At 39.4% G+C, this 17517-nt stretch overlaps 1 protein-coding gene and 1 pseudogene across 1 annotated transcript; both read left to right on the forward strand.

Annotated features, from left to right (window-relative positions):
• The first annotated feature begins 2404 nt into the window (after positions 1 to 2404).
• On the forward strand, positions 2405 to 4203 carry LOC137748073 (cytochrome P450 86B1-like; annotated as a pseudogene).
• A 10591-nt stretch (positions 4204 to 14794) lies between these two features.
• Positions 14795 to 16900, forward strand: LOC137747096 (cytochrome P450 86B1-like). The gene is made up of 2 exons (XM_068487107.1): positions 14795 to 16202; positions 16345 to 16900. Exons 1-2 carry the CDS (start codon positions 14952 to 14954, stop codon positions 16726 to 16728), a joined length of 1635 nt encoding a protein of 544 aa, XP_068343208.1. The 5' UTR covers positions 14795 to 14951; the 3' UTR covers positions 16729 to 16900.
• The last annotated feature ends 617 nt before the right edge of the window (positions 16901 to 17517 follow it).

Raw genomic sequence — 17517 nt, forward strand, 5'->3', positions numbered from 1 at the left:
TATGGTCTTTTGTACAAGAAAGGTGAAGACTGCAAGTTAGTTGGTTATTGTGATGCTGACTATGCGGGAGATCATGACACCAGGAGATCAACAACTGGGTATGTGTTTAAGCTTGGTTCTGGAACCATCTCTTGGTGTAGCAAGAGACAACCAACGGTATCTTTGTCAACCACAGAAGCAGAGTATAGAGCAGCAGCAATGGCAGCTCAAGAGAATGCATGGCTGGTACAGTTGATGAGTGATCTACATCAACCAGTAGATTATCCAGTACCATTGTACTGTGATAACCAATCGGCCATTCGCTTGGCGGAAAATCCAGTCTTTCATGCAAGAACTAAACATGTGGAAGTGCACTACCACTTTATCAGAGAAAAGGTTCTACAAGAAGAGATTGAGATGAGACAGGTCAAGACGAATGATCAAGTTGCGGACTTGTTCACAAAAAGTTTAAGTACAAGTAAGCTCGAAAATTTTCGCTGTCTGCTCAACACAGTGCAAAGAATGAGAGCTGACATTGAGGGGGAGTGTTGAGAATCAATGTCAGCCCAAAACCATAAGTAATCCACAACCCAATCTAAAGTCCAAGTCCATATCTAGTTTGATGATGTAATTGCTTACAATTGCAAAGTTAGGCAATGTTAGGTATGGTTGAGTGGAAAAAATTAGGTGCAATTAATGGGTTTTGTGTGGTAGTAAATGAGTAGCTTTCATTTGCTTTGCTATAAATACCCAAGTCCCCAAGCATTGTATATCATCCAAGGAAAAATAAAGCCTAGAGCTAAATAAGAAAAGCTTTGCTAATTAGTTTGTTTTGTGAGCTTTCTTTAAGAGTGTGCTCTATTTTCTTCTTCTTGGAATCATTAGAGTTATCTTGGATACTCTTCTTATTCAACAAAGAGAACCGAAGGCAGCAGACGCAATGTTCCACAAAAGAATTCTGTGGCATAGGCATTGTTGATCATTCTTTACAGGTAAACTGGATTTTATTTAATTATAAGTATGGACTAAACAATATTTGAAATTGAATGTGTTTTGTCAAACTTCGGGGGCAAGCTCTCCCAATGATGGCTGCTCCATTCACAAGGCTCGAACTCGAGACATTGCTTAAGGGGAACAAGTTCCTTACCACTTGAACTACCAAGCATTGGTAATATTGAAGTACTTTATATGTATATGAACAAGTGCTTTTCTGTTAAACTTCTATGATGCACTACTAATTTTAGAAATTCTTGTTTTGTTGGCTGCTCTATTTGGCTCCTAAAAAGGAAGATAAAGAAAATAATTATTTTGCAACTTGTTACTTAGTAAAGTTATTTGGGATAAACCAGTCTCACTCATTGGGGATTTTAATTGAGTCCCGGTTTCCTAGGCCCCATGATCCAAGAAAATTGTGATCGCTCATAAATAAATCGTTGTGTTGAATGTTTCAGTATCTTGCGAAAGCCGTCCTCTCCCCATTCCGTTCCCCGTGAGTTCTTAACCATCCGGAATTCAATGTTTGTCTCCGGACATATGCCCCAACCCGTGATGGTCAGGCAATGCGAAACCAAATCCCTTGTAAAATCAGGGCAATAGATACCTTTCTTGTAGCTTAGAAACTCAGAATCCACATGAATAGTAGCCAGAACCGGTTGAGCACACAAAGCAAATACAAGACTTTCTTCATCGTTTGTGGTCCTGTATCAATATATAAAGATACGTCTCTTCACTTTGTTCTTTCCTCTCTCTCTCTCTCTCTCTCTCTCTCTCACGCACACACACACGATTTTCGTATCGTTCTTGACATGGAATTGGAATCTGGTCAAACTTAATAATCCTTGAAGTGTATCCAAGATTTCTGAATTTGGTTATCTAAGAGGATATGCGAGAGAGAGAGATGAAATTAGGGGTCAGTAAACATGCAAGTTTGAGACCGAAACTTTTAACATATCTCACTGTGGCAGACTTGTACGTTCACTAAATTGCAATGACGTTTCCAGCTTATGAATGCGGATACAAGAAGGGTTGAAGACAGATTCCGCATTACAAAATAGCAAGGTCATCTAATAGGAAGACTTCTCACTTAATATTACAGTCTAGTGGTATTTCTCTTCAAGTGAGAGGTCTTAGTTTCAATTCTTGCCAAAGACGAATGTGAACAAGAGGAGTGTGCCAGTCATCATGTCCGGAGAAAGTTGTTTCGAAATGTCGCTTAGTATTTTCATTACAAATTGTAAGGTTAAATTATTGCGAAAAAAATGTCATCTAAGTTAAAATGTAACTTAAGAATATATAGATAATGTACTCGAACAAAGATCTCTTCCTTTTCCAGAATCATTCAATCAGATTAATGGAAACTCTTAAATCTAATAATCCCCCACACAACTTATGTTTCACACCCTGATCCTCGCATTCCAACAACATGATGACTTATACTCCTAACTCTCTCATGTCCTCCTCCTCCTGCGAGACTTCTGTTGCTGCAAACTTAATTTTGCTGCAATGGTTTTTCTTCCGCCGCGTCCCAATTTTGGGGGCTCTTTCTCGCTGTGTGTGTTTTTGTAACCATAAACTCCTTGAGGCAAAAAAAGCACCATGGCTTTCCCGTTTGACCAGTGTTTGGCATGTTCCCCCCTCTCTCTCTGGCACTACTCCAACCCAACCCAACCCATATGAGTTGCTCTCCAAAGTTCTTTGCCGCCAAAATGGAACGGTTAGATTCAAAGGCCCTTGGTTTAGCAGCCTCGTATGCGTCATCACTTGCGACCCTCGTAACTTGGAGTCCCTTCTCAAGACCAAGTTCTCCAATTTCCTCAAAGGCCCTTATTTCCAAGACACCGTTCGGGATCTTCTCGGTGATGGCATATTCAGTGCAGACCGCGATAAGTGGCAGCGCCAAAGGAAGATGGCGAGCTTTGAGTTCCAGTCAGCCAAGTTCCGGAAACTGACCGTGGATTCATTGTTTGAGCTGGTTCACGGTCAGTTGTTACCTGTTTTAGAGGACTCCATCAAACACTCGGCCCCAATCAACCTCCAAGACGTTCTTATGAGGTTGACTTTTGACAACGTTTGCATGATCGCATTTAGGGTCGATCCCGATTGCTTGCAGCCAGGTTTACCCAAAATACCATTTGCGCAGGCTATTGAGGAGGTGACAGAAGGAACGTTGATGCGCTTTGTTGTCCCCCTGTGCGTGTGGAAGGCCACGAGGTAACTTAGGAGCAGAGAGGAAGCTTCATATGTCCATAAAAGGAGTGGATGAATTCGCAGACGATGTCATCCGGACAAGAAAGAAAGAGCCAGCTTCACTACTTAATAGTAATGATGAGATTTATCCGGATAAGAAGCAAATTAAATCAGATTTGTTATCGGTGTTTATGGGATTGAAAGATGAGAAGGGAGAGGCGTCTTCAGACAAGTTCTTGAGGGATGTATGCGTCAACTTTGTACTGGCGGGGAAAGACACGTCATCTGTGGCATTGAGTTGGTTCTTCTGGCTACTTCATTACAATCCGGAGGTGGAACACAAGATTCTTCAATACGTATGCACCATTGTGAGAGCAAGATCATCATCGGATCATGATGATGATGATGATGATGAAAGAATAGTATTCAAGCTGGAAGAGATAAAGAAGATGGCGTATCTTCATGCAGCTATATCAGAAGCTCTAAGATTGTACCCTTCGGTTCCACTTGATCACAAGCAGGTAAATTTAATTTAATTATATCACAATCTGCACCTTGATTCCTTTTGTTTTTTCTTGAATTAGTTTATTAGCACTTAAATATTGATTTTATCACTTATATTCATCAACAAATTATATAATCACAAGTTATATGTAGGTAGTTGAAGATGACATATTTCCAGATGGAACAATACTGAAGAAGGGAACAAGAGTGATATACTCAATTTACAGCATGGGGCAAATGGAGGCGATTTGGGGAAAGGTCTGCAGGGAGTTCAAGCATGAGAGATGGCTGCGATCTTCAGATGGCCACTTCATGAGTGAGTCTGCCTACAAATTTACGGCTTTCAGTGGTGGTCCTCGCCTGTGCTTGGGCAAAGATTTTGCTTATTATCAAATGAAGTTCGTTGCTATCTCTATCATCTATCGATACCATGTGAAGCTGGTCGAAAATCATAAGGTGGAGCCAAAGCTCGCACTGACAATGTACATGAAGCATAGGTTGAAGGTCACTCTCCACAGTCGTGACAGTGCTTAGCACCAAAAATTACTATGTAAGTGGTGGTATTGCCATATAAGTGAAGATGATTGAGAATTTGGTAATGAGTGGTGGTATTGCTATATACATGAAGATGATCGAAAATTTTGTAATAAGTGGTGGTATTGCCATATACATGAAGATGATTGATAATTTGGAAGAGTGATCAGAAATAGGGAAATATGCATTTGGATCGAGTTGTGTACGCTTGGATTGTTTCTGAAAATAATGCCTTGCTTGGAGTATTGGAATCGTCAAGGATCCTCTATTTCTATGAAGCTTAATTATCTTGAGACATGCGGCGAGGAGATTTGATTGCCAATGCGGTAAGGAGGTTTGTCTTAAAGTTCATGTCTTGTTGCATCAAGTAAATATAAGTTGATAATTGTTTGTGCAAATTTCCATTGTGGTTGAATCATCCAGAAACCTGCAAGAAAAAAAATTAAAGAGACATACTAACACCGGTATGGTGTTTGTCAAAAGGCCTCTAATGCCTAAGTCAAGAGAGAATTCTAAGCTTGTATAAGTGTGGCTAGAGAGGAAATACCTTGAAAAAAAGAAAGAAAGATGGAGGCTTGGCTATTTATAGGCAAAAAGGAGTGAACCCTAGCCTCCAAGTTTGTTGAACTTTGAAATAGAGTGGTACCTTATCTGCAACACCGTTGTGGAAGCATTCTGCAAGGTCATTGTATAGGATGCTCCCCCGCAGACGTCTCGAGTACACTTCGATGATTCCCACCAAGCGCAGGGGCTGACAGGAGGGATGATAGTATATCAAGGTCGTTGCATTAAAGATGTTTGGAGTGTAGATGGGCCTCGGGGCTTGATGATTGTAGACTTCTTGGGGGCTTTGTGGAATAAGGGCTTGCGAGCTCATTAAGGTATGGATAATGTCTACATGGTCCATTAAGGGCAGGACGGTCATATTCAGTTGATAATACACATGGCGTGCTTGACAAGTCATAGTATTTTATGTACAAACAATGAGTATCTAGAAGGGCAGTTTGGGTGCAGAGTTTAGAGCTTTATTCTAGTGTATAAATTGCATTTTTACTCACTATCATCAAGCGGTGATGTAGAGTGATGAGAAAATTGTATAAGTTGCATTAGTGCTTATTTAGTACTGGTTTGGTATTGAGGTAATTTTATAAAAAATGGGTATAAAAAAAAAACTGAGCTCAAAAAGGTGTTTAAAAACAGCTTATTTTCACAGTTTTAGGTGAAAAAAGCTGAAAACGTGCAGCCAGCAAAAATGAGCATATTCTCACAGCATAGCAAAAACAGTTTTTTTTCAAAGCACAGCAATACCAAACCAGCCTGGATAAGCTCTAGACATTTTGTCGTTTGTGTCCAAGTAATAATGAAAGTGGTTCCACTTTCTTTTCTCTTATTCAAATTATCAACCAACTAATTGACAACTAACAAAGCTAATAATTTAGCAGGCTGGGACGGTCATATTCAGTTGATAATACACATGGCGTGCTTGACAAGTCATAGTATTTTATGTACAAACAACGAGTATCTAGAAGGATAGTTTGGGTGTAGAGTTTAGAGCTTTATTCTAGTGTATAAATTGCATTTTTACTCACTATCATCAAGTGATGATGTAGAGTGATGAGCAAAAATTGTATAAATTGCATTAGTGCTTATTTAGCCTGGATAAGCTCTAGACATTGTGTCATTTGTGTCCAAGTAATAATGAAAGTGGTTCCACATTCTTTTCTCTCATTCAAATTATCAACCAACTAATTAACAACTAACAAAGCTAATAATTTAGCAGGTTGGGGTGGGCGTCTTTGTCGGGGTTTGGTTGGAAGGGGACTGGTACTATTAGCTTTTAGGTATCCTTCTTCTTTTTTTTATTTTTTTATTTTTTTGTCAAAGGCTGTTAGGTATCTTGTCTCTGAGGTTTTTGTTTTTAACATTTTTTTTTTTTAACAAACGATATTATCTACATTAAAAAAGGACAAACGATATTATCTACATTAAAAAAGGGAGAGTAAACTAAGCCTCACGTTCTTGTGATTTAAATTTGCCTTAGCATTAAGAAGGAGGAAATATACATATATATATGGGTTGTTAGGATTTGAGAACGCACATTTTTCCCACACGTTCTTGTGGGGTTCATTATATAATGTATTTTAACAACCTAAATCGTCTATTTTTTAGGTTTTGTATAAATATCATGTCTACCAAAATTATACAAATCTAAACCATATGACTGTTGGATTAAATTGTTTCTTTGTAGAACGGTATTCCTCCAATTTCTTCATTAGAAATAAATGTCTTAATGGTTTTGATTTGTCTAATTTTTTACAAAGATGATTTATAAATGAGATACTGTTGTAAACATTCCTAGTTTAAGTATGATTGTGTAAATCCTAGATTAGATTTAATTCTAGTTATCATTTCCTATTGTATCTTGTATTCCTTCGGGATGAAGGAATATCTTCTCTCCCATTATTACTATAAATAAACGCACAATGGAGGGATAACAACACACACATTTCCCTACAATTCTACAAACACATCTCTCTCTCTTCTCCTTGCCGTCGGCCCTCTCTCCCCTTGTCAGATAAAATAGACCACAACACGTTATCAGCACGCTCCTACCATTGCACTTAGGAATCTGACGTTGAAGAATTTTTCTGCATCAAACCAGTTCATCCATATCATCATGCAATCAGGTTCTTTCAAAACAACAGTTTTTATCTCGATATTTTTGCAGTCCTGATAGCATGAACATTAACCATGATGCATGATCCAACTTTACGTTTTACGTATTTTAGATTCTACATAAATTGTGTATGCCTCATAACCATAATTGTTGAATTATGTGAATTTGATATTTGCTATGAATTGAATCAAATATATTTGTATATGCATCACATTGAATTAAATTAACATATTATTGTTTTGAATATGCATATAATTGAATTATATATCAAAACTTGAAAAAAAAAAAAATTGGGAACATAGGGTTCTTTTGAACCCGTGACCACCATTCTGCAGATGGGTTTCCCCAGGCTAAGCCGAGAGCTTGCAGCTCTCTTTCTCCCCAGAAAACCCACGGATCCAGAAGCTCTAAGTCTCAAAACCAACAAAACCCGACACCTTTCATGGTGTCCTCGACCACGGCATGGCCTGCAGCCATTGCCTTGAACCTTTGGTTCATGTCGCCGACGACCAGAAATCGTCCCACGTCAAAAATTAGACTGAGATTCACCGGAATCTCGTCTGAATTTTTTGAAATTCCGATTCAATTTTTCTAGGGTTTGATTGAAACGATTGAGATTTTAATATCTCCGTGCTGTAATCATAGTCGAAAACACCCCAGAAAGGTACCCTCGAGTCTTCCCATACAAGATTTGGCCACCTGCAGTGGCGACATCGATCACCTTCTCCGGCGGAATCACCTAGCCTCGCTAGGATTTCTTGGATCAAGCCTGACCCAAAAAAAAAAAAAAAAATTGGGCATGGCCTCGACTCAGGCTGAAAAAATAAAGTTTTTTTTTTCTTTTGGGCTCGCCATTGCAAGCCCAGTTCGACCCCCCCCCCCTCATTTTTCAGCCCAGCGCTGCATCACACAAGCCCAAATGGGCTCTAGTGTTCTCTCATGCCTCGTGCTGCATTGAAACCTAGCCCATGTGGGTGCTGTGCCTTCCTTACATCGTGATACATACGACTGAGGCCTCATTTGGGCCTCTGCCACTTGGGTCTACGTCTGCAGCCCAACCCTATGCATATGGGCTTATTGCCTTATCTCGGCCTGACTTATTTCCAGCCCAGATTGGGCTTGGACCCCTCGACACCTATTTTATTAAGCCACCCCGTGGGCTTATGTATTCTTTTTAGGCCCTGAATTTTAATTGCCTAATTATTTTAGGCCCAATGGGTTTTATATTTTTTCATCCACACTTTAATTTGGCCCCGAAGTCTAAATAAATCAATTCAATTATAATTACAAACATAAAAATTCTATTTTTGCATATTTGTTTGCATATATATTTGTGTTTGCCTGCAGGAATATATGAACCTAAAGTTCATAATTATTTTGAAACCCGAAGTTTCTTATAAACATGCCTTGTTTGAAAACCTGAAGTTTTCACTTAAAAACATCACCCATGAAAACCCAAAGTTTTTCTTGCAAAATTAAACCAATACATGTCTATTAGAACTTGTATGTTCTACTCCTACATGAATGGATTGATTTTTTCTCCCTTACACTAACCACATCTTATCCATCTCTTTTGTGATAGGAACATGTCGAATTTGAACAAACTCGACTTCACCGCTTTGGAGGTCTCTGGAAGGAACTACCTCAAGTGGGTTCAAGATATAAAGCTCCACCTCACTGCAAAGAACTTGCATCTTGAAGCAATAGACGAGCCTGTTGGCGAAGCTGAAAAAGCCACTACTATGATCTTCATCCGAAGACATATCCATGACGCTCTGCAAACTGAGTATCTTGCTGAGAATGATCCACGTGCATTATATGTCACTTTGGCTGATCGCTTTGATCACCAAAATGACATATTCTTGCCTGAAGCAAGACACGACTAGCAGCACTTACGCTTCCAAGACTTTAAGTCTATGAATGAATATAATTCTGAAGTTTGTCGAATCCGATCACTTCTCAAGTTTTGCAATGAAACTTTGACTGAAGAGGATCTCCTGAAGAAGACCTATTCGACCTTCTTTGCTTCTAATATTGTCCTGCAGCAATAATATAGAGCTCAGAAGTTTACTAAGTTCTTGGATTTGATATCTGTTTTACTTCTTGCTGAAAAACAGAACCAGCTGTTGATGAAAAATCATCACACTCGACCTATTAGGGCGACTATTGTGCTTGAAACACATTATAGCACAAACCAACGTCCAAAACGCCAAAAGAGGCGTGGTAGGGGCGGCTAGAAACCATCCCACGAAGGTCAACAGAGCCAAAACTCATCTAAAGAAGGAAACAAAGCCCAGAAGCACCCAAACCTCGCTCCCAAGACCCCGAACTTTAAGAATAAGGGTAAAGCACCTGAAAACCATAGATGCGGACATGTGTTATCGTTGTGGTTCAAAGGACCATTGGTCCCATGTTTGCCGAGCTCTAAAGAAGGTTGTAGATGAATATCATTCTCGTCGTAAGAAGTTTAAATCAAACTTTATGCAAGTGGATGAATCGGAGACTACAAAGATGGAGGTTTCTGACTTTCAGGAGGATACCATCCTTATGGAAGATTAGAATCTTAGACATAGACTTATCTTTTAGTTGAAATAAGACAATTAAGGTTGAATTCCACTAAGTGGCTAAACCAACTTTTCTGACTTTCAGGAGGATACCCCCCCCCCCCCCAACTTTTGTTTTTTGGTTGATTTTTGAACAATTTTCCTTTATGTTTGGATTATTAGTTGGTGATTTGTTTTTGGATATTACGTTTTAATTAATTACCATCCTTGAATAAATGAAATTACTTTGAATTGATATTTGTTTTTACGAACTTTTATGCATGTGACTGATTCAAATTAATTTTTCATTCTAGGTATGACTAGTGGAAAAGTTAGTTGTCTGGCAGATAATGTAACCACGCACACGGTTTTGCGCTAACACATTTATTTTACTAATTTCATACCTAAGAATGCACCTCTGACAATTCTCTCAGGCCCATCCAACCTGATAGAAGGATACGGTAAGGCACGCATAATGTTGTCCAATGGTACAATCTTGACCATTGATGAGACACTCTATTCTCCACGTTGTGGAAGAGCGTTGCTAAGTTTCAAGGACATTAGAGATAACAATTACCACGCTAAAACCCACGTAGAAAACGAAGTTGAATTTCTGTGCATAACTTCCTACGAATATGGCCAGAAGCGTATTCTAGAAAAGATGGAGCATAACCCAAGGAATTGCATGTCAAACATGTTCAAGGAATTGCATGTCAAACATGTTCAATGGGAAAGCTTATTATTAAGCCTTATTATGACAAGATTCGTTCGAATCCTCCCATTTTTCTACAACGGATTCAAGGCGACATTTGTGGACTGATTCACCCTCTATGCAAACCATTTAAATACTTTATGGTTTTGGTTGACGCTTCCACACTTTGGTCACACGTGTGCTTGTTGTCCACAAGGAACGCTGCATTCTCCAAAATGTTGGCTCAGGTTATCAAGCTCATGGCTCACCACCCTGATTATCCGATCAAATCTATTCTATTGGATAATGCTGGAGAATTCACATCTAAAACTTTTGATGACTATTGCATGTCAGTTGGGGTTGAAGTTGAACATCCAATACCTCATGTTCACACCCAGAACGGCCTGGCAAAGGCTTTCATTAACTGCTTACAAATGATTGCCCAATCGTCGGTTATACGTATCAAGCTCTCGATCGCTGCTTGGGGCTATGCAATATTGCACGCAGCAAAGTTAGTCTGTTTGAGGCATGTTGCGGCACAACCATTTAGTGCCCTTCAGTTGGTTACCGCATATGAACCTGACATATTGCATTTGTGCGTTTTTGGTTGTGCAATATATGTGCCAATCTCGCTGCCCTTACGTACAAAAAGAGGGCCTCAGCGAAGGATGGGAATTTATGTTGAATATGATTCTCCTTCGATTATTCTTTACTTAGAACCTTTGACAGGCGATCTGTTTACCGCTCGTTTCATGGATTGTCACTTCCATGAGACAGTCTTCCCATCTTTAATGGGAAATAAGAATGTCAACATTCCTGAAGAACGACGCGAATTATCGTGGACAACTCCCACTTTGTCTCATTTAGATCCCCGCACCGCTCAGTATGAAGCTAAAGTGCAGCATATATTAGATCTCCAAAGCATAGCTCAGAGCATGCCAAATGCTTTCATCAATCTAGCGCGCGTGACAAGATCACATATTCCAGCTGCGAATACGCTTGCAAAGATGGATGTACAAATGTACGACGGACTGCCCTCCTGGAAGCCCGGGATGCCAATCTTGGTGATCCATGTACATTAGCGGCTTGCCAATCATCTGCCCCTACACAAAAGCATGGTAGATCCTTTGGTTTAAAGGATTCACAACCCCGGAAGAGGAAAACCACGGCACAAGGTCCCGAAGAGCCTACCGTGAATCCGACTATCGCTTACTCATTCTATCCAACTCTTGAGAAAATTCTAGATTATGGAAGCATCCTTGAAAAGACGAATCCTCATCCCGAGAATTAGGAGATTTCAGTCTATTATGCTAGCATAGATGATGTGTGGCATAGAAATGAGATGATTGTTGACGATGCATTAGCATTTGTAGTAGCTACTGAGATCATGTTGAGCGATGACATTGAACCGCGTTCCGTTGATTAATGTCAACGTAGAACTAATTAGTCAAACTGGAAACAAGCAATCCAAGTCGAACTCGATTCGCTTACGAAACGTAAGGTGTTTGGACCTGTAGCTCATACTCTTCCACATGTGAAGCCCGTTGGCTACAAGTAGGTTTTCATTCGAAAGCGTAATGAGAAGAACGAAATTGTGTGTTACAAAACTCATCTTGTTGCACAAGGCTTCTCACAATGCCCCGAGATTGACTATGACAAAACTTATTCACCCGTTATGGATGTGATTACTTTTCGCTACCTTATCAGTTTGGTAGTTTTCGAAAAACTGGATATGCAGGTGATGGACGTATTAACCGCGTATCTCTATGGGGATCTTGATACAGAAATTTATATGAAAGTTCCCGAAGGATTTACATTAATTGGTTCAAATATTTTCAAACCCCGGAACACGCTCTCAATTTGGCTGAGGCGTTCACTCTACGGTTTAAAACAATCTGGAAGAATGTGGTATAACCGTTTGAGTGAGTATTTGACTAGTCAGGGATATGTGAACAACGAACTATACCTTTGTGTGTTCATTAAGAAGTCACATTCTGAATTTGCGATTGTTGTAGTATATGTCGATGACATGAATCTTATCGGAACTCCTGAAGAGTTCGCAAGAATTGCTTCGCACCTAAAGTCGGAATTTGAGATGAAAGATCTAAGTAAGACTCGATACTATCTCAGTCTTGAGATACAACATTGTTAGGATGGAATCCTAGTACATCAATCGAACTACATCGAGAAGGTGTTGCACCGCTTTAATGAGGATAAAGCGAAGCCTTCGAGTACTCCTATGGTCGTTCGATCACTAAATGCAAAACGAGATCCCTTCCGTTCGAAGAAGGATGATGAAGAGATTTTGGAGCCTGAAGTTCCTTATCTAAGTGCGATAGGCGCTTTATTGTACTTAGCTCAATGCACTAGACCTGACATCTCCTTCGCTGTTAATCTTTTGGCAAGATACAGTAATGCACCTACATGCAGACATTGGACTAGGGTGAAAGACATCTTCCGTTACCTTAAGAGTACTACAGATTTGAGTTTGTTCTATTCCTACGAATCCTCAAATGATGCCGCACTTATTGCTTCTTGAGTCGTTTTTCGTCATATTGGTTATGCCGACGCAGGATACTTATCTGATCCTCACAAGGCACGCTCTCAAACGGGTTATGTCTTTACTATTTGAGGCACCACAATCTCTTAAAGGTCAACTAAACAAACCTTAGTTGCCACTTCGTCTAACTAAGCTGAAATTCTCGCCTTACATGAAGCAACTAGGGAATGCTTTTGGTTAAGAGCAGTAGTGGGCCATATTCGAAGCTCCTGCAATCTTTATCCCTCCGTTAATGCCCGGACGACGATTTTTGAAGACAATGCAGCTTGCATCGAACAGCTCAAGAATGGTTACATCAAAAAAGACAACACCAAGTACATTGCGCCAAAGTTTTTCTTTACACATCAACAACAAGAGTATCAGAAGATTGAGGTCACGCAAATCCGTTCACAAGACAATCTGGCCGATCTCTTCACCAAATCATTGCCGAAGACGACGTTTCAGAAGCATGTTCGTGGAATTGGTATGCGTAAACTTTCTGAGTTGTAACTTTGCTATTTCTCTTTTGGAACCATGTCAAACTCAGGAAGAGTATCCTGTAGATACTTGCTTGATCTTAATGTACTCTTTTCCCCTACGATTAGGAGCATTTTTCCTACTGGGTTTTTGCTACCTAAGTTTTAACGAGGCACCTACCTTAGGTTGGTCATATCCCTGAATGACGTCCTGTAGACGTTTCTTTGATTTTGCATTTCTCATACATTTTTCCTTAGACTATGGATTTTGTCCCTCCTCGGGTTTTTGCCATAGCCTTAGGGTTTTTTTAGTGAGACTTACTAGTTATGCAAGTTCCTACCTTATTAAGAATAAGCGTTGTTCCTTGGAATCAGTGCCGATGAGTTGACTTCCTCAACTTCTGCATGATGTTAAATCTACCTTGAGTATTTACACACTCAAGGGTGAGTGTTGTAAACATTCCTAGTTTAAGTATGATTGTGTAAATCCTAGATTGGATTTGATTCTAGTTATCCTTTCCTATTGTATCTTGTATTCCTTGGGGATGAAGGAATATCTTCTCTCCCTTTACTACTATAAATAAAGGCATAATGTAGGAGAGATTACAATACACACATTCCTCTACAATTCTACAAACACATCTCTCTCTCTCTTCTCCTTGCCGCCGGTCCTCTCTCCCCTTATCAGATAAAATAGACCACAACAGATACTAAAATATAAACAGTTCAAAATTATATATTTATGCTTCTTTTGTTACTGCTAGTTTAATTATCCTAGCTTAATCATTGCGACAACCTGTTGTTGGCTTATCTTTTATCCATTAATTAAGGATGGAGCTGATTTATAATGTTTGCATTTCTACATGGAAATACACATATATTATCCCTTACGGATATATTTTCACAATATAAATTTCGTAATAAAATCTGATTATTTCTTACTCTTGATTTGAAAACCATCTTTACAAAAATATAATTCAAATCAAAGATGTTTAGTCATCTAAATGTTTTAAATAAATAGAGTGTTCATCATAGTACTCATACAGTTGATGTTTTCAATAAATGCGGACGCATAAATGATCTCCGATTCAAAATTTTTGTATAGAAATGACATTCAAATGAAGATTAAGAAATTAAATGGTTCTGATTATAGAATTTATATGGTGAAGATACGTACATTTCCGCTATGGGAAGGTACATGTATTATACATGATTTTCACACATCTTTTTAACTCCTCACACGCCTCTTTTAATTTATGCTCATCAAATAGAATAAATAAATAAAACAAAACAATATTAAACAAGGGTGTGAAGGAGAAAATATAATTTCCTTCTGTACATAATACATAATACATCCAGCAGTGTTAAGAAAGAACTAAAAGACGTTTTAGGATTTATTCCATTGAAGAAAAAAAAAAAGGAGAGTTCCAGCATCTCTATCTATCTTTTTCTCTCAACCTTATCTCCCTCACTTATTCAAACAAAGATAATGCTAGGTAGACCAATCTATAAACCAAATTTACAAACTGCACGTGAGTAAGCTCAAGCATGTTGAGCGTGTGAGGTTGTGACGGTTACTTGTTTTTATTCTCACCACTCATGCTTTGTGTGCATTTGTGTGAGCTGATGCAATCGAATCCAATGTGAAACAAAACAGTAACGTACTCTCTATTGCTGTGCTTATCTTCTTCTTCCTTCCATTTCCAAGAACACAAACAGAGCTACTGAAATCAACGTTAAATCGAAAATCACACCCCTGATCCTCTCATTCCAACCATACGATCACTGCTCCTCCTCTCCTACCAATAATCCCAGCTCTTTCATGTCCTCCGACGACGAGACTTTTGCTGCTGCAAACTTAATTTCGAGGCAACATTTTTTCCTCGACCATGTCCATATATTGGGGCTCTTTCTGGCTCTTTGTGTTTTTGTAGTCATAAAAACCTTAAGGCAAAAGAAGCAACATGGCATAACAGTTTGGCCAGTGCTTGGCATGTTCCCCTCTCTGTCTCTGGCGGTACTTGGTCTCCAAAACAACACATATGAGTGGCTCTCCGAAGCTCTTTGCCTCAAAAACGGAACGTTTCTATTCAAAGGCCCTTGGTTTAGCTGCCTCTTTGGAGTCATCACTTGTGACCCTCGTAACTTGGAGCACCTTCTCAAGACCAAGTTCTCCAATTACCCCAAAGGCCCTTATTTCCTAGACACCGTTAGAGATTTTCTCGGGGATGGAATATTCAGCGCGGACGGTATGAATTGGCAGTGCCAAAGGAAAACGGCGAGCATTGAGTTCCACTCAGCCAAGTTCCGGAAACTGACGGTGGATTCCTTGTTTGAGCTGGTTTACGCTCGGTTGTTACCTGTCTTGGAGGACTCCATAAAAAATTCGACCCAAATCGACCTCCAAGACATTCTTATGAGGTTGACTTTTGACAACATTTGCATGATCTCATTTGGGGTCGATCCCGGTTGCTTGCAGCGGGGTTTACCCAACATACCATTTGCTCAGGCTTTTGAGGACGCAACGACGGGAACGCTGATGCGCTTTGTAATCCCCACGTGCGTATGGAAGGCCATGAGGTGCCTCAACTTGGGTGGAGAGAGGAAGCTTAAGATGTCCATAAGAGAAGTGGATGAATTCGCAGATGATGTCATCCGGACAAGAAAGAAAGAACTAGCTTCACTGCTTAATAGTAACGATGAGATTTATTCAGAGAAGAAGCAAATTAAACCAGACCTGTTAACGGTGTTTATGGGGTTGAAAGACGAGAAGGGAGAGGCGTCTTCAGAAAAGTTCTTGAGGGATATATGCGTTAACTTTATATTGGCGGGGAGAGACACGTCATCGGTGGCATTGAGCTGGTTCTTCTGGCTGCTTCATCACAATCCGGAGGTGGAACACAAGATTCTTCAAGAAGTACGCAACATTGTGGGTACGAGGTCATCATCGGATCACGATAATGATGAAATAACAGTATTCAAGCCGGAAGATATAAAGAAGATGGAGTATCTTCATGCAGCTATATCAGAGGCTCTAAGGTTGTACCCTTCGGTTCCACTCGATCACAAGCAGGTAAGTTCAATGCAATTACTTCGCAATCTGCACTTTAATTCTTTTTCTTTTTTATTAGATTAGTTTACGAGTACTTAAATGTATATTGTTTATCACATATTCATCAACTAATTATATACTCATGAACTATATTTGTATGTAGGCAGTTGAAGACGACATATTTCCTGATGGAACGATACTGAAGAAGGGGACGAGAGTGATATACTCAATTTACAGCATGGGGAGAATGGAGGCGATTTGGGGAAAGGACTGTAGGGAGTACAAGCCTGAGAGATGGCTACAACCTTCAGATGGCCGTTTCATGAGTGAATCTGCCTACAAATTTACGGCTTTCAATGGCGGTCCTCGCCTGTGCTTGGGCAAAGATTTCGCTTATTATCAAATGAAGTTTGTTGCTGCCTCTATCATCTATCGATACCATGTGAAGATGGTCGAAAATCATCGGGTGAAGCCAAAGCTTGCACTGACCATGTACATGAAGCATGGCTTGCAGGTCACTCTCCACAGACGTGACCATGCTAGCTGAGCGCCAAAATTTACTAGAAATTATATTATATTAATATTGGAGATGTGTTTTCCCTTTCGTTTTCGTCGTTTGCGACATTGTTGCTGTTTATAGATAAATAGTGTCTTGGAGTTTTGTAGCCTGGAGGAGTCGTAAAGGAACTGAATTTCTATATAAAGCAGAATTATTGTGAGACCGTTCATCTTTTGTTTTGTCCAGAATGGATCAAAATATTGGATAAAGGTGTGTATTGTTTGGTAAGAAATCCTTTCAACAGCGATTAATTAAGAGCTATGGCATCTGTCTAAATTATCAGTCGGTCCTGTTTCACGTAGACTCTAAAATATCTTGGTGTCCCTTGTTGATTTTGACACTTGAGCAAACACTTTCTAGCCACTATAACAAATTTTGACTTTACCAACAAAATTAATTTTGACAAAAGTCAAAATTTGTCAACAAAGAGTCTTTCCTAACGAAAAAAAATTTGCCGATCATTTTGTCGCACAAAGCATGTTGGATAAGAGTTTTGCGGACGAATATTATTATTTCGTTGGCTCAATTTTCAGTCAACAAATCTTGGGCGTCAAACTGTGTGTCACCAAGATAACTTTGCGGCCAAATAACTTGCCGGCAACGGCATTATTGCTGTCAAAATATTTGTCGGATAGGTTGTTCTACGCTACAAAATTTTTGGGTTAATTTCAGTTTAATATCTTGAAGTTTCTTGGTTTTCAATATTTTATGCATCAAGTTAATCTGCTAACTCAAGTCATAATTTTAGGACACTTTTATACATCTGTTAAGTTATCT

The sequence above is a fragment of the Pyrus communis genome, chromosome 10, assembly GCF_963583255.1.
Source record: "Pyrus communis chromosome 10, drPyrComm1.1, whole genome shotgun sequence".
Taxonomy (NCBI): Eukaryota; Viridiplantae; Streptophyta; class Magnoliopsida; order Rosales; family Rosaceae; genus Pyrus; species Pyrus communis.